This window comes from Euprymna scolopes, chromosome 5 (genome assembly GCF_053919585.1).
Source record: "Euprymna scolopes isolate OS-2025 chromosome 5, ASM5391958v1, whole genome shotgun sequence".
NCBI classification, from domain to species: Eukaryota; Metazoa; Mollusca; class Cephalopoda; order Sepiida; family Sepiolidae; genus Euprymna; species Euprymna scolopes.
Window position 1 is genome coordinate 113751974 of NC_136486.1, and position 19053 is coordinate 113771026.

General features: G+C 29.3%; 1 protein-coding gene across 24 annotated transcripts in view; it reads left to right on the forward strand.

Moving 5' to 3' along the window:
* Positions 1-19053, forward strand: part of LOC145276958 (casein kinase I-like) — a 464141-nt gene that overhangs the window by 339479 nt on the left and 105609 nt on the right. For 11 of the 24 annotated variants that reach the window (XR_013868063.1, XM_080128484.1, XM_080128494.1 and 8 more), the window contains one exon: positions 917-952. The exons of the other annotated variants lie outside the window; for them this stretch is intronic. Coding sequence is in view for 10 of the 11 variants with exons in the window: in XM_080128484.1 (XP_079984610.1) it covers positions 917-952 (36 nt within the window). In the remaining variant the exon portion in view is untranslated. The remainder of the gene's footprint in view (positions 1-916; positions 953-19053) is intronic. 24 annotated transcript variants of the gene reach the window in all.

The following is a 19053-nucleotide window of genomic DNA, read 5'->3' on the forward strand; positions in this document are numbered from 1 at the left end:
ATCAATGTGGATAGTCGTTTCATTTCTTTTTGCTTTTTTGTGCACTTGTATATTATTCACGGATTCTGTTACTCCACAATTATTTAAGCATGATTTAAATCTGATTAAATCATTTTTAGCAGATACAAAAAAAAAGTTATTTTATAAAACATTGTGGAATAATTGTACAAAATTAAATCCGTATCGATCATGTATTTCAGTTGCATTACATTTTATCAATTTCATTTTTCATTAAATTGTCATCTGATTTTTATCTTCTATAAAGAGATATTGAATCAAATTTTATGAAAGATCAAATGTGACAAATGGTATGTAATGAAAGAGCTCAATACTATAATAGATCAGTTATATGATTATTGGGTACTTATTCAGTTTACGGACTGTGCTAGTTTTTAGGTGGGATTTTAAAGTTAAATTCAATTTTTACAGCATCTTTTTGTTTAAATTGTTAGGGGAAGTACAGAATAGTTTTAAAAAAAAAAAAAAAAAAAAAAAAAGGGCCCTTCTCCCCTATGTTAAAAATAACTTTCTAAATAATAATGTGATTATTTCAGCACGGTCCATTAACTGCAGAAGTACCAAGTACAATATTATTAATCTGAAATCCTCTTCATGGTGTTTTCTTATCAATTAATCATTTTGAAATTTGCATCATTATATTGTTGAATGTTTTTTTTTTATATATAGCAAAATTGACCTTAATACATGAGGTTGGCATGTATAAAGGGAGATAATAATGCCAGTTCTTTTAAAAAGCCATTTTGTATTTTATTTTATTTTTTTAAGTAAAGATGTTAAAAAAAAAAAAAAAAATTGATAGATAATCGGTGCATTTTCTAACGTATCTTTGGATAATGTTGACTGCTGCTGATTAGATTTACCCTGAATTTATTAACAACCTCCTCTCCGTTGCCAGGTAAACAGGACACTCTCCCGCCAAACAGACGTTAAGGTAATCTCTCCGTGCATTTGTCTTTTGAAGCAGTCAAGATCTCATCTTCACCACTAGACTGGTTCTCTAGTTCAGCATCCTTCTACACTTTCCCATGCACATATCAATTAAAATGAAAACAGTAACAGCCATGTAGTGTCTGAATTGTTTGTTTATCACTAGATCTAGATTATAGACTTGTTTATTTCATGTAACCCTGTGTATTCAGTGTTGAGCAAAATATAAAAAAAAAAAAAAAAAAAAAATGATTTGCTTCTGGAAATAAATCCAACAGTTATTACTATAGTTTTAAAAGTAAATCTATATTTAGTATTTTATATATAAAATTGCAAAAGTCTTTTTTTTTTTCATTAAAACAACACTTTATACATAATTAGTGGATAAAGGTATTCATACTAGATAGATAATAAATTTTAAAAGTTTAATTAACTTTTTATTCTTTTTATTCAAAGAAAGTTAATAGTTTATCATTTCTGTTGAATTTAACCTTTTCAAAATGTTTTTTAATTTAACACTTGAAATTTTTTTTTTAATAATTCCACATTAATAATTACTCCTTTTGTTTTTCTTTTTAAATTTTTAACATTCAATTTAATTTTTCCAATCATTGTAAATTTCTGTATTAACATTCATTTTTACTATTTTTTCAATTTTTTTATGATAAAATCAAATCTTCCAATTGTCATCAAATTATGGATTCTCGTAATAGCATTTCAATAATACAAGGGTTGATTGATGAGTAAAGTCTCCTGCCACATAACATTATCGATAGTGGAGGAATAAAAATGTTTTAAATCATAGATGGTAAAATTTTATTGTATACTTTTCTTTATATCTATGCAGATAATTGGCTACATATATGCATACATGTTTCAGCTGTAATTTCTTTCGAAATTCAGCGTTATCAGGCTAGTCTCAACTCATTCTGCTTGAGACTAGTGGCCTGACGACACTGAATTTCAAAATCAATTACAGCTGAAACATATATGCACATATGTAGCCAGTAATGTTTGTATAAATAAAGAAAATTATGCCATAATAAAGCTCTACTTGTTATTGAGCACTATTTTATAAACATCTAGGAAACCATAACAATACTACCATCATAGAATATAAAATCTTATTCAGACCTGTTTAGTGTTAGTTTGCTGGTTATGATGTAGTGACATTTATTAGTTATGCAAACTAGAGGTTGAGAGTCAGCTAAAATAAACTTCTGAAGTTTGTTTAAAAAAAAATGAAATAAAATTTCGGTTCAAAAAAAAAAAAATTTTTTTAAAATCTTACCCGATTTAAAAAAAGAAAAAAAGTGGGGGATCTGAAAAAGATGAATTCTGACTACCTACTTAATGTAAACGAAAGTCAAGTTTTATACATAAAACAATGATCAGTAAAAGGTATGTCATTTGCTATTCAAAGGAAATCAATTACTATGAGTGTTAATACATGTAGGGTGGACAAGCTTTTGGAGATGATTTTTTTTTTTTTTTAATAGAAAATACAGAGAACTAACTGTAAAAAAAAAAAAAAAAAACAGTTTTAATTATCAATATGTTAAAAAGTAATAACGTCATCAAATATTTGATCTTTTTCTTTGCTTTACATGATTTTAATTTTAAAAATGTTAAGATATTTTCAATGTAAAGTGTTGCTTAAAAATATTTAAAATAGTCACGTTATAGAAAAGAAGATTAAAACAAATTATTTTACAATACATAAAAGTCAGTTGAAAAAAAAATGAATACTTTTTTGTGAGATTAAATATTACTAGATAAATGTACAATTTCTGAAGATCAATAAATTTCCAAATTTTCTCATTTTATTTGAAGCACATAATTGGTCAAATAAATACCATCATTATATAATTGCCTATGAAAAATTTAAATCCTATTGAATTTATTGTAGTCTTTTTACTAATATTGTCGGGAAAGGTATTAACTCACGCCTACATCATTGATAAAATAGTAACTTGCATTCTACTAATCATATGCATTACTCATATTTTTTCTTTGGAATATTGTCTTCATTATTTCTATGACATTTCAGCTGATGTTCCTTCTGATTTTATGTATAATTGAGCATTTGTAATGTTTTTCTTGTGCTTAAAAATTATTTTAATTTATTTGTGCACCTGGAGGCTTCTTATTCACTTAAATACAATCATGGAACGTAAACATGTAAGAAACATCAATGTCACCAAAATTAACCTGAAGGCTCGAAAACAGGTCGGCCAAACCGTAGAAGAAATAAAAATATGAATGGTAAAGATAATAGCCTGAAGAAACCATAATATTCATTGCGTCTCACAATTAATCACTGATAAGTATCATTTTGGTATCACTCTACAAATTTATCTAAAACCAATCACTTGATTGATATGTTGTAAAACAGATAAACCAAATCTATTCTGTTTGATCTGAAATCCTTGTATTTTTGAATTGCAATCATGCAAAAAACAAAAAAATTACTAACGCTTGTAACTCCACTTATGTGACCCCCACTTTGAGATTTTTTTAGTGTGTTTTATGGAATATCAACAGTTTCTGAATTATTTAATGTCAAAATTGTACAAAATTCACATTTAATACACTTTAATATTTTACCAACCACTTAAAGATTTTTTTTTTAAGAATTTGGAGACCTTATTAATCAATCAACCATTGTACAAATTAATATTTTATTAAATAAGAATATATCATGTATACACATAAGGACCCCTTTCCCGCACTCTTATTTGGGCGCATGGTTAAAATAACACTGACACTGAATTAAAAAAAAAAAAAAAAAAAAAAATATCATTGAAATAGAATTAGTAAAGCAACTTAAAATCGTCTGTGACTTATGCTGTGAAAAAGCTTTTTTTCCTCCTAAATAAATAAACAGGCATTTCATTCTTGTTGCCCATGTTACAATACAATCGACATTGATGCTTGTATCAGAAGAATGTCCTGTGGATGCTTATCTTTCATTATTTCTTTTCTGTTGTCCTTATTTTTAAGTTTTTCATTAAATATTTTAAAAAAAAAAAAATGTTTTTTCGGCAAAATACTTTTTCTTTCAAACGTTTGCCTTATGTTCTACTTTATGCTTCTATTCTTGTACCGAATAAAATAAGGCTTTGCTAATTCATGTCTCTGTCCGAGCTATTCATTCTCAAACATAACTTCCTTTACTCTTTTATTTAGTTTCATACTTGTCGTCAGCCTCTATTTTATATTTGTGTCATTGTTGTTCAGGATAAATGGTCAGTTTTGTTGGCAGGACAGAATATTTAAATAACACCAGAAATTTTGTTTCTCAGATTTTCTTTCCTTGAAAGATTTTATTTTGTTTTTAGCTTGTCTGACATCTTCAAGAGGATCCCCTCCCCCTCTCTTTCCGTCCTTCAGATAAAGATAAAAATCAGAGGGACAGAAGAAATCCTTGACTGGAGTAATTTTAAAATTTTTGTCCCAACCCAGAATGCTTCTTTTAGAGTGCTGGATTTTTCCTACATTAAAAACTGACATTGTGTTTAACGTTGCCTTTCTGTGGAGGTCAGTAAATAAGGACTTTTGATTTTCAAGCAATATTTTTGAATGTCTGCCTTCATTTTTGTTGTTTTACTAACTTTGCCGGAATTTAATAATTTGGGAGAAACTGTTCTTCCATATTTTTTTCTTTTAGATATTTTGTATCAATTCAAACTTGTTTCAAGTTACTTTATCAATTGATTAAACTTGAAAACATCTTTTAAGTAACATCTTCATCCATTTTCCCATCTGCCCAGTCAGATGATTTATGAGGATTTATAAAGACTTATTTCATTTACTGGAATATCAGTGATTACTTAATGTTATTTCAAATTCTGAGATAATCTACTCTTAATTATTGATACTGATATTGCACTCAACTTCATGTTAAGTTTAATTAAGAGGTCATTAGCTTTGACTACAACCAAAATCACGTGAAAAATGTGAGAAAATACAATCGAAATGGAGAAAATATAAACAATCAAAATGAGGACAACAGTCTGAAACAGCAGTTATTTCATATATTTAAAATATTACGAAATGAACAGTGAAAAAAGTTATTTTAAATGTTAGTTTCAGTTTTTAACAGATTTTCACATTAGGAACTGTAACTGGTCGATTATCCAAAATGAACTAATATTTGTTCTAGACTTCAGTTTAAAGCTTTGCTAATTGCATATTTTATAAATTTCAGTAAAAGTGTACACTGCTTAAAATATCCAACATCTAAAAGAATGTTTTAAAAGGAGATTCTTTTAAATGCTTCAGAGATTTTTTTTACTCTCTCCAAATATTAAAATAACCTCACTCTCTTTTCTATTCAGATTCTATAGAGATATATTTGTAAAATAAAATTTTTATATCATATTATTTTTAGAGAGTAATTTAAGAAACAAGAAAAATTTATAATTTTGCATATTCAACCTGATTTCCCATGTATCATAGTTATTTAAAACACCTGACGTTTAGAATAAAGAAAATTGCATAGTAAAATTATTTAATGAATTCTGTGTCTAGTCATTTTTGTCTTATTTTGCTTTTTATATTTTGTTCAGCCATTAGAGTTTCTGTGGAAATTGTCTTTATTTCTTTTTATTTGAGATTTGTATTTTTCTCTTTCTTGCTCTGTCGCGCTTTCTTAAATTTAAAAAAAATTATGAATAAATCTAAGGAAATTAAGGATTCCAGCTAAGTTCACTTAATGTCACTGTAATCTCATTACATTTTTTTCAGTTGAATGTGTTTTGTGTTTTTTGTCCAGCTCACAGTTCATATTCAGTGCTGCACTTTTCTGTTTTATTTTGTTTGTTCTTTGAATGTCTTTTTCATCCAGATTTGATATATATATATATATATATATATATATATATATATATAGGTACAAAATTTATAGTTTTGAAAAGAATGGACGGAACTTCTGCACCATTTGCAATCAGCATATTTTCATGAGAAACTCATTTGATGTACAAAAATAATGGAGGAACTTCATGAAATAGTGTCTCTGCTGATTAAAATAAATATTTTTATTTGAAATATGAATAATGCTTTATTTTTTTGTTTTTAAGTCTGCAACAAAAGGGAAGGAAAAAATGATTTTAGAAAATTTGTTTTCTCAAGATATTAGCAGGATTATCTCTATTTAGCTCCCATAAATGAGGACAGATTTTTAATACGAAGAAAAAAAAAGAAAAGTAAATTCAGATCCTCCTTCCTCAACAAAAGGGGGAAAGTTTTAATGGATGGATCTGGAAGGATCCTTTCTTTCATTGACTAAGGAAAGAAAAGATAAAGGATAGTGTCAAAACATATACTGCACTTCGTTCCTAGCTGAAAGGCCAATAAGTTTATCTCTAGATTATTTGTTTGCACTTAAAAAAGCAACTAATCTGCGAACGATTTGTATGTGCCCGCCTTAAAATGACTGAACAAATTTTGCATATTGTAAAAACCAACAAACCAATTTTAGATATGTGAAATTTTATTTTTATTTTATTTATTTATTTTTTTGTATAGACTAAAGACCCAAACAAGACAATGTCTAATTTAAGGATCTGCATGACAAAGTACCTTGAACCACTGTATTTTCTAATGAACAGTATAAAGTGTATTATCCATTTAAATGCTGACAAATCACAATATTCAAAGCAGCAAAAGTAATTATTTTGTACATCCATATCCAATAATTATTACCTGAAACATTGTTTCTCAACTGTCTTACCTTTAGATAATTCTGAAAATAAGTTATGTCTCAACGAACTCCTTGTGCGGAAGCAATTATATATATCTTATTTTATTTTCATTTTTTTTTTTTTTTTCACATGGTAAATATTTTTTTTGACTGATTAACTGGTTTAAGAAAAAAAATTAATATCTTTGTCGACTTTTGTGTTAATACGAAATAAAATTCATAATATGCGTTTATAATAAATATTGAATCAGATTTGTCATTCACATAAAAACAATTCTAAACAAAAATAAACATAAGTAACCAATATTATATACTTATTTTATTTACCTCTCTAGGATGTTAGACGTAAGGTCAGGTATTAAGTTGAAAAGCCAGTGCAGTAGAATTAGCACACACTGGCTTGCAAAATATGCCTTGGCAGCCCTGTCATCTGTTTTTTATAAATGTGCCTCAAGCAATTAGGTAATAAACTCCTTCTCAAAGAGAAGGTAAAGCCTGGGAGGATGGACCCTTGAAATTGAATAAGATTATACATTAGCACGAGCGTAACATTGTGGGACTGATTGTCTAAGATGAATCTCCAATTGGTATGAACAGAAATAAGTTGATGCAACTTATTCAATACTTTGTACTATTTATAAATGTGCTCGTATGGACCCAGCACTGCCAGGTTGAAATATTGGCTGGCAGAGGGTTTAGTCACATACTATTTAAGATACACTGAATGTCTTAACTTTTAAATTTTCCTGAAAGTGGACCACATGTTGGATTTATGAAAGCATAAAACACACCTATTGTCATCTATGAAAATTAAATGGGAAATAAACTTCATAGCTTAAAGGGGAAATAACTCTCACAGCTTAAATAAACTTATGTTTATAAAGGCAGCTGGTGTTGGATACTTAATAATTTAAATTAAATAAATTAATAAGTCAACTTTAAATAGTATTTCTAAATAAAACAGTTAAAACAATTACAAACAAATAACAGCTAATTATTAACATAAGTTTTATTTAAGGTAATATTCAAATGAGGTTATTTTTTTTTAAATGTAGATTTTCTTTGAATAAATAGTGTATATAGAAATTATGCTGAACGAGTGTGTAAAGGTCGGTTTTCAGTATGAAAATTAATTAGTGGAACCACGTACATTGTGTACATATTAACCAAATTGTGAACAGACTCCGACTTTATTATAATAGAAATAGAACGAAAACATGATGGCTTCATCATTTTATTTATCCTTTACTGGCAAAACGACAAATCAAGGCAAAATATTGCATGAATCCATAGAACCATTTGATAAATAATTTCTCTAATTTGAAGTGTGTGCTTGTCTTTTCTTACACATTGAACTTTAGATAACACAAATTTCATTCTCAATTGAAGAGATTATATTGATGGCTATATTACAATTAAGATTAAGAATTTATTGGACACGTTTCGTAACATTATGTATATGAAATTAAACATGTACTTTTGACTTTTATTTATCTAGTTTTTGTGGAGTATTAAGGTTTCGGAGGGACCCCTGTTGAGCAACTCTTGAAAAAACGTTGGATGAACGAACCCTAGAGACTGGAGTTCCATTCTGTCTTTTTAAAACAAACATAAAATTTATTTTTGTTTTCATAAGATGTGTTTGCTTGAAATTGACACTTTTTTTTTTTTTTTTTTTAAATATGATTTTAATTTTTTAAAAATCAATTTTTTCACGTTTGAGTGTTAATTCCGCAAATAAATAAATAAATAAAAAATACAACTTAGTACTTTTATGAATTTATTGTTAAACATGGCAATTTTTAATCAACTGTATTCAAAACGTAATTTTCAGTCTACATTAAATTGTAAATTTATAAAATGTTATTTAGTGATATATAATAAGTACTATAAAATTCTTACAAAGTATTAAAAAATCAGCAGTTTTTCCCCCCTTTTTGTAATAAGCATGTAGTGTAAGTAATATCTAATGTAACCATGGTGATTTGAAATTACATATTTGCATGATAGTTTGTATTCTTTCCCCTACCCTCTCATATGTCTGTGTGTGTGTATAGTTATTACTAGGGCTAGAACAACCACATATTCTTTTCATTGTTTTGACTCTTGAGTGTGTATCCATTGATATCTTATATGCTTTTATATAGTGATGTGGTTCTCGGTTGATTAACTGTGTCAGATATTTACTCAAGAGTCAAAACAATGAAAATAATATGCTGTTGTCATAGCCCTAGTTATTACCACTTTAAATATTTTAATATTTCAAGTGTAAAACATGGAATGCTTAAAATTTGGAATTAGTGGATAAGCATTTAGACAGACTAGTTAAAATATTAACACTAACACATTTCTAAAGCTAACCAATATTTCTTACCGCAGGGTAAATATTGGTTGCCTTTAGAGGTGTCTTTTAACTATTCTGTTTTCATGCTTACCCACCAATCTCATATATTAACTAATATATATATATATATGTGTGTGTGTGTGTATACAACATATTTTCCCAATATGTAGTTAGTTTGATGCAATGTGTTTCATGTGCATTCTTCATGTTAATAAAACCTGTCTGGTTCTGAACACTTGAAAAAAATCTGTATTTGTATTTTTTTATTCCAAGACACTTTGATAATCTTAAAATTCATTTTGGGAAATTGTTGAGAAATTTTAGTTTGTAATATATCAGATTTTTCAAAATTATTCAATTTTAAATTACTAATCTTAACATGCAGATATTGTTTGGTCATTTGCATAGAAATAAAGGCAACACTTTGTAAATGTGTTTATAAGTCTATCATGGAGAAAATTATTATCTATATGTATAATAGTGTTGTTCCCCACACCTCTGCCACTACGGTTTCAATAGAATGATAACCCATCATTTCCTAAATAAGTCTTTGACATTCACCATTTAAAACACTTCCTAAAACGCATTTGAAGAAACTCTGGATACATTGCATCTTCAATTAAAAATTATTACATTTATTCTGAAGAAACTACTTCTCTCAAATACATAGTCTCACAATGAATATAGCAAAGACTTTCACTCTCTATCCTTCAAGTCCTCTCATTCCCCTTCACATCACTGTGTTTCAACATGAACACAATAAAGAAAGGATAATTGTTTTTTTTCTGGTATGAAATATGTTAATCTTTTTGACAAAAAATGAGTATCCATTTTTGCAAATCAATAATGATCCATAAATAATGGTTTGCAAAATGTGGTCACACAAATAAGTCACTCGTTTTTCTTAGTCGATTGTAGAAAAGATATGATAGTAATGGAATGTTTAAAATCAGTAAATATTAAATTTTCAATCGAGACAGAAGAATTAGTAAATTTAAAATAAACATAAAAGTTTAACCATGCTGAAAATAGATTTTTTTTTTTTTTTTTTTTTTTAAAAACAAGAATTGAAGAAATATGTGAAGTCACTGGGCAAAAACCAAAGAAACAAATGATGGTTTTGACGTTTATGAAATAAATTCAGTAAACTTATACTTAATTACAAACAAATTTGGATGAAACCTACTTATCAAAGTTTTTGTTTTATGTTTAAAACCAATATAATATTAAGACCTATTTTTTAAGAAAAAGTTACTCATGAAGAGCCTAGAAGTTTGGCCATGATGCCATTTTGAATATGATTTGAAGTGTTCTATTATCTATTCCAGCATTCTGAAGAACGAGTAAAATTTTTCTGAATAATCTGATTACATTTGAGCAGTGCAGCCTTTCTGATATTCCCTTATCCCTCGGATACATTCAGGATAACAGGTTGAATATAAATGAACTTAAGAGTGTTTATTTATTTTAGAGATCAAATGTAGTATATAGAAAATAGTGAGTTAACAAATAGTAAAAGGTGATCTAATAATTATGCCTATTGAGAAAATAATCTAGTGGATGTGAGTGGTGTAGGAGGACTTAACTGCAGGAGAGTTAAACTCATTGTTACCTTTCTGAGAGTATATATGTGAAAAAAAAAAGTAATTTATTCAGAATAAATATCATAAACAACAAAAAATTGTATGCCTTAGAAAGTGGTGTTGAGTTTGTAAAGATTTTCATAAGAAGCATTTCGTTATTTTCTTGTAACTGCAATCACATGGGGGGGGGGGGGTTAAGTTTACTTTATATAATGGACTAGCAAGACTCGTGTCCTGGCATTGCCTGCGAGAAATATAAAATATAAATTAGCATTGATCTGGAGAAAATATAAAATGATTATTAAATTTGATTAAAAAAATGTTATAGGATAAATAACAAAAACTTACCTCCCGTGATTTAAATTAACCAATCAGTTGTAACTAGTTAAAATTTAAAAAACTTGTCTGCCTTGAATATTGAAAATATTTAAATAGATACTTATTTTTACACCCCCCCCCCTCTAAATACTGGCAGACTTAACAATATTTTTTTTCTTTTTAGTTTTTGTTATTTTACTTTTCAAAGTAGAATTAATCTTAAAGTGTAGTACCTGTTGTAATATTTAATATTTTCTCTTCTTGGTCATTGAAAGTGTAATTTTTTTTTTTTCTTGATTTTCCTGGCAATTTTTAATTTTGTCTAAATCTGGAGTGCCCCTTATTGGAGAGAAGGATTTTCTCCACATTAAGAACTGATATTTTGCCTAACTCTTGTGGGGAGGCAAGTAAATGGGACAACATAAATTTTGAAAGTGTAGAATAGTTAACATAAACAACGGTTTGTGTATGTCACTTATGATCTGATAATCATAAACAACAACAACAATAAAATCAGTAAGAAATACCTTATATCAATTGGCAAATAAAACATTAAATCTACTTTGAAAAGTCAAAACAGACGGATGCTGTTCAGTGATAAGTAATAATGTATTTACCATCAATCGGCATATTCTTCTGAAGGTTTTAACATGAGGAATAGTATACAAAGCAGTCCATACATGAGAGAAATCCTTCTAGACTGATAATTTTTATTTTATTCCCAATATAAAGCATTCTTTTTTTCTGGGGTTGGAGATAGTTTTCACAAATTAAAACCTGACGTTGTTTCATTTTGTATTTGAGAAGCCAATAATTTGAAAAAAGTAAATTGTAAAAGTGTAGAATAGTTAACAGTAAAGAAAGTATTAAAAAAAAAAACCCCAACAAATATCTTACATCAAGTGGCAAATAAAACCTTAATTCTATTTTAAAAGAAAAAGATGTATGATGTTTAGTGAAAGGTATTTATTACTGGTTTACAACGGATTCTTACAAAGGTTTTAACATATACAACGGTTTGTGTATGTCACTTATAATCTGATATTCCTTTATTCTGCGAATATGGTCATAACGACAGGAAGAACGAAAGTGAAGTTGGAGGAACGTTTATTTTTTATGTTAAGGATTGAACACCTTTTATATATGACAATTTAAAAGCTATTTTTTAAGAAATTATGTATCTAAATAAAAGGGTTGTATATAAATTTGAAACAGTGATAATAGGTGTTACTGAATAGCGAAATAGACTCCATGTTTCAAGTTGTCTGTTTAGTGTTCGTCAAACATATTCAATTATTCCAGAATAAGAATTTTGCAAGCCAATGAAAATGTGGTATAACTTGAAAATGTATAGTTTAAGGAGTGACCCATATTTAGTTAAAAAAAGGTACAATGAGTAAAAGTAATATAAAAATTGTGAAAAAGAAATAATGACAATCGTTGCGAAGAAACTTATTCTATGACAAATAAATTCTGGTGTTATATCTGGTGGTGATGGTGGTAGTAGATTTTTGGGTGCGAGTAAGAAGTACTCCAACTACCTGTATGTATGTATGATTATTTTTATAGTATAGTAACACATGCTAAAATTAATGTAGAAATGTATGAAATTGAATGAAACAGATAATTTCCAAAAACATGCATCAATTATTGGCATAATGTGAGACCATAATGGAATTCTATATGTCATTTGTTTTTACTGAACGTCTGAAGTTGCATGGTAAAAAAAAAAATTATTATATAGGTAAATGTATAGAAAAAAAATACAATTGCAATTAATATAAAAACAAAACAGTAAGCGTTATTCCCATAAAAAAAAGAAAAAAATCCGTCAATGAAGGGAAATAACCCAGTAAAACATGGATTAATTAATAATAACATTAAAATGGCAATAAATAAAAACAATTAAAAGAAAATAGAACGACAGTATAGAAAATCATGTCAGATGCATTGCTATTTAGGTCTGAAGTTAAAAATTTGGTTGATTTACTTTCATATATTAGATATATCAAGGTGAGAGATATTGGATAGTATGGCATAAAAAGAATAAAATATTTTGTATGAAAAATGTTTAATCTATTTCATAATGACATCGTTATATATCATCAGATATGCAAATTTTTCTTTTTATTTTCATTAGTTATGTCACCAGTTTTTATTGTTTTTTTTTTTTAATATCTAAAGCACAAAGATTCTCTAATCATCTTTACACCATGTATTATTATGTGGATAATATAAAGATAATTTGATTTTATATTAGATCCTATCTTGATAAGGAGATGCTTGATTATAATATTGAAATGGGATTTTGCTAGAATCATTTTTTTTTTTACTACTTAATGCCATATTAAAATTGGATTGATACAATAACTTTATGCTTATTATTGAAACTTTCTTTGAACTATTTTTTTTTTTTTTTAAATTAATGCTTAACAGTAATTAGAAATTTATTGGGTTTTTCTTTCCCAGTATAATTGTAATTCTTGGGAAATCTATGAATCATTTTATTATGTCTCTTGTTATAACCACTTGATGATTGAAGTATGTTACTTGTTTCTTCATCATTTCAATATTTTCTTATTATAAACAAGTGTGACCTGTTGGGTTTCTCATTGAATGTGTAAATCGAGGGAAGGTGAGTTTATATAAAAAGACGGACCCCCAAATTAGTCTCTTTCTACTATCTCTTTCTCTTTGTCTCATTTCGTCTCCAATGACAGATTAAATAGTATTACTGTCTGGTTATATTCTCTTTGGTTTATAATGAACTAGCGGGGGTGCCCGGTGTTGCCCGAGTATTTGGAGGTGTGTGTTGAGCACAAAAAAAAAATGGTAGTAACCAGGCAGGCTCAAACCCGTGTCGCGAAGGCGGAAAAGAAAGTGAAAGAAAACCTTACATCTTACTGCTATGCTTTGACACGACAGGAAGTGAAGAGTTCAAATTTAGCGATGACAATCAAAAAGTTGACTCGCAAAAATGAATAGTTAAGTGAATGAGTTCATGCAGGCACAGAAATGAACTGGCTTAAGTTAAGAATCACACACTTAACTCTGGCTGTAGGCCAGTTTCTGCTGTATCTGTTTCTTCATGATGTTGGGGAAAACCAGTTCCTCCCTTAAAGGGTGAGGTGGTTTTTCCCAACATTGTGGGAGTTCTGGCAGCGTCCAAATGAATAGCAATTGTCTGATATGAAGAGTTTCCCCCACATTGATCAAAGCTAATTGCCTTTCTGGACATCCGGAGACTGTGTTCTCGCTTCGATTAGTTTCGGTTTATTTATACGAAAAAGAAATAAACACATGAAAGGATGGAATAGAGGTAATTTTTTAAAAGTCAATCAAAATAAATTGTCCGTTCGCAAATCCAAGATATAATCTAGGAAGTATAAGAAAGTGCTAAATAAATGTAACCTCGTTGAGAATCCCAGCAAAAGAAGCCTTTTGTGGATATACAAAAACGCATGTAGCTGTTTTGCCTTATATATGATTTGAAACCTTTTATTCTTTCCTTTCTTTCTTTGACTGTAATTAAATTTAGAGTAAGTGATGGATGCTAAAGTGAAAGGTGACCAAGAGGTGGATGGTGTAAACAGCATACACGTTAAGTGACAGATAGGAAGTTGTTACAAGAGGGACCACTTGATAAGTTAATTGCGAATTGTTGCTGATTTTAATAATTAAAATGGAAGTGTTTTTCAAACTTAACTAAATCCCGTAACTAAAAATGTGATTAAAATATACATAAAAAGCCTTAGGATAACAAACGGTTAATTCTGCTTTAGTATAGGTGTTTCTCAACGTTTAATGACCCCACCCCCACCCATACGCCCACACTTGCAGAAAAAAACAAAAAATGCAGATTGTTTTGTTGTTTTAGTTATTCTACAATTAAAGCGAAAATTTTGCTAAAAATGTGATGAGGTCTTTTATGTCTGGTTCCGTCTTAGACACAGCAAAATGAATACCGTTCCAAACAAATGGTCATCAGATCAGAAAATTGCAAAGATATGTTGTAGCAAATTGTATGAGGATTATGGTGGTCTTCTTGCTGAGTAAGGGATACACATCCTGTACAGACTATTAGAAGCTGGACAGACAATTGTTATCCTTATTATACTATGATTTCATTTTGGAAAAGATCTTTTATGGATATTCTTCTTGGATAATTAAAAATTATAAGTCTCTTTTATCATTATATAAAAATAAAGAAACATTATTTTACCATATAGACTTTTTCTAAATTCTCAGATATCATACGATAAATAGGCTAAAATATTCTTTGATTTTAGAATTGAGTTTGAAAAAAAAATCCTTTTAATGATTGTTTAATGATTTCAATTATCTCATCAAGTAACCCATCTCTAAGTGTCTGTTTATCATTTTCTTCCTCTCTCATTGATCTTTGACTTCCAACCAGTTTTTTTTCATGATTTCATTATCAATCATTTCTCATTGAAATCTTTGCAATTCTTACTGGCTAAAATATCACCAATAATCCTCACCTTCCTGAAAGTTTTTTTTTTAATGCTTATTTTTAATACAATAAGTAAACACTACTGATGCGCTTAGGATTTTTTTTTTTTTTTTCATGTATAGCATTACACCAGTTAAATTGTGTTTGAAAGATAACAAAACAAAGTTAATCTTTAAAAGAAAAAAAAATGTATATTTACATGTTAAAAAAAAACAAAAAAAATACACACACACAAAAGTTTGTTCGAATTTCAAGTCCAAATAAATCAACTTTAAAAATCTCTGGAAAAATAATTATCAGTTTTAAACTATTTCAATGATAATTAGTAAACTAAAATTTTAAGATACTCAATTAAAGAAAGTATACATACTTTAAACATTGTATAATAAAACCAAAAATAGCAGGTTGATAAAGAAAAAAATGCCAGCAATCATTTGTAAACAAAAATCCCTCTAATTTTCAGAAAATTACGGATCACAGAAAGTGTAATAACTTTGTTTAATAAATTTAATTTTGTTGTAGTAAAACAGGAAATACTTACTTAATTAGAATTAGAATATTTTTGAATGTACAGAATTTTTTCTCTAAAAAGTTTCATATTTGGTACAAGTTTATTCAATAATACTGTAAAATTACTGATGACGTTTGTTTACCAATGTTTTTCCCTAAACTTTGAAATAAAACATTTGTAAAATGTTTTTCCAAAAGTCAGTTATATTACTTTTTATTTAGTCTTAAATTTTATTATTCATTCAAAAATAAGCTAAAACAATTCTTTATTAATGATGAAATAGAATTCAAATTTAAAAGAAAATGAATTATTTACTAAAGAACACGATTCTGTCCACCCATACTTCTTTAAATTAATCGTTAAAAGAAATCCAACTTTTTTGGATTATTTTTTTTCTTAGGGACCTGGGATTTCAATTTTCATCAATATTTTTTTATTTTCAAAATTATGAAAAAAAATTTTACACTTACGTTTATACATTCATGCATACAAGGGAAATATATTACATTTAAAATTTCTTTGGAAGCTTGAAATCACTTACAAATTTTTTTTTTTTTTTTGTAATTGTTTTTATGGTGAAAATATGGAACAAGCAATGCTGGATTCAATGATAATGTCATCAGTTCAAGAAATATATATATATATATATATATATATATATATATATATATTACATTTTCACCTCAAACAAGGCACGTTGCCACTTTTATGTAGGAGGCTACTCTCAGGGACATAAGCTACAAGGGTACTATATAGAGAGTTGGGCAGCAAGGTGTCGGTTTACGTTACACTTGAACTCCTGCATGTCAGTACAGTTGGAGAAGCAGGGTCCCGGAAGGGAATTCCAAAGTCTAGCATTTCTGGGGAAGAAACTACTGGAGTAGAAGGCTCTCTTACATCTAGAGATCTCTACTGTGAAAGGGGTGGGATTTAGCTGCTGGTCGGGTTTGTCGAGGGTATTTACGTCGAGGGGGTACAAGTGCTTGCATTTCGTCAGAACATTCACCGTTAAAGTACTTGTAGAACAGGCAGAGAGATGAAACATTTCGTTGATGGGACAGAGGCTGAAGCTTAGATGACTGTTCTAGACCTATCAGGTTGGCGACTCTCTTTTGAACCTTGTCTAGGAGCAAGAGACTAGTAGCAGATGCACCAGCCCAAATATAAAAACAATACTCCATACATGGGCGAATGGTGGCCTTCCTAATGTTCCTGAAATATTTTTTAAAACTATTTTTAATTAACATCTGCAAAGCTTTATTTTCCTAAAAAAAAAAAAAAAAAAAAAAAAAAAAATTGATGCATTTTTTTTTTTTTTTTTTTTTTTAAGTACTTAAAACTTTACTAAAAGTGTTTTTTGTTTGCATAAAATAATACGTTTTCACTAAAATTCCAAAAATATAAAGGGTTCATTGTATTCTGTGATCATTAATTAATAAATATTGAAATTTTCATTAAAATTTCCTGAATTTTAGTGAATTTTTAAGTGAAGGGAGGGTGCCAAACTCTTTGGAGATTGGCAATTCATTTTGAATGTATATGTGCAAAATGAATTGCCGATTCCCAAATATTTTCACACACCTGTGTATTACATTGTTTAGTTCATGTTTCTTGAATTGATATTTCCAAAATAGAAATCTGTTTTTCTGACCATTTTTTTTAATACAAAGGCGTCACCACTTATTGATGCCACTCGAGGATAAGGGCTAATAAGTGTGTGTCCAGTGGTCAATGGGACAATGATGTAGTAATTGTTAGTGGAAATTTGGTAAATTGGATTACTTAAGGGGAATGGCTCATCAAGAACTTTGTTGGACTTGAACACAACCATATTGTAGTCAGCTGGAAAGCAGGCAAAAGGAAGAGAGTTCCACAGGTGTGCAGTTCTAAGAAAGAAACTTTGCTCATGGAATCTATGATTAGGTTTAGGCACAAATAAAGTGTGGGGGAAATTATTGATAGTGTTTTCAGCTAGATGAGTGTTTGTCGTGAATGTTTGGCGAGAGGGGGGGGCATAGATTGGAGCTCAGATGAGCACTTGCGATGAAAATAACGATGAAGTAGAGACAGGCTCGCAATATCTCTTATGTGAGAAAGAGGTTGCAGGGAAGAGAAAAGGGATTCCCCCACTAAGCTACGAAGTCTGTTTTGAACTCTGTCAAGGCAGGATAAGTCTTTCTAGCAGCTCCTGCCCAGATGTGGCAACATTACTCCCTCCTTGGATGTACCTGGCTCTTATATAGGTAGAGAATTGCATCAGCAGTGAGACATCTACTAGATCGATAGAAGGATCCCACTATTTTCCCAGCAACCTTGGCAACAGATTTGATGTACGTGTTCCATTTCAGATCAGGAGTAACAGTCAAGCCCAGGAGCTTGTCAAAACATGGAGCCTCCCCAAGATAAGAGCCATTCATTTCAATTGATGCCAGATGGGGATCAGACTGTTGATGATGTAAAGATAGGAGCTTGATTTTAGATGCATTAAAAGTAACCAGCCACTTCTTTCCCCATTGTACCACATGCTTAAAATCAGAGGAGAGAGAATCAGAACTTGGTCATTAACGGTCTTTGATGTACTGCCATAGATGGTAGTGTTATCAGCATAAATGTCTACGAATGATCTAAGGATGTGATTTGGAGAATCATTGATGTAGATTAGGAAGAGAGTTGGGCTCAGGATGAACTCCTGAGGGACTCCAGCATTAATACTGTGAGCTTCTGATTTCTGCCCATTAACCACTACTCTTATGGACCTATCAGAGAGAAATTATTTAATAATTAAGGCATTTCCGTAACTGGAGATCTTGTGAAGTAGACCTTTATGCCATACTCTATCAAAGGCCTTTGATATGTCGAGAGCAACTGCTCTAGAAATGAAGGCTCCATCAAGAGATTCACTAATCCTATGAGATATAACCGTAAGCACATCTGCTGTAGATCTAGCAGAACAGAAACCATATTGAATATCACTAAGAAGGTTATTTTTGCTGAGGTGGTTGATTCTCTATTTAACAGATTCCAACGACTTACTCATGACACACAGGAGACTTATTGGTCTGTACTGAGAGGGGAATGAACGATTACCTGATTCTTAAATACAGGGCATACTGATGAGGTTTTCCAGGCTGAAGGGAAGCAATTCTCCTTTAGACAAGATTTAAACAGTTT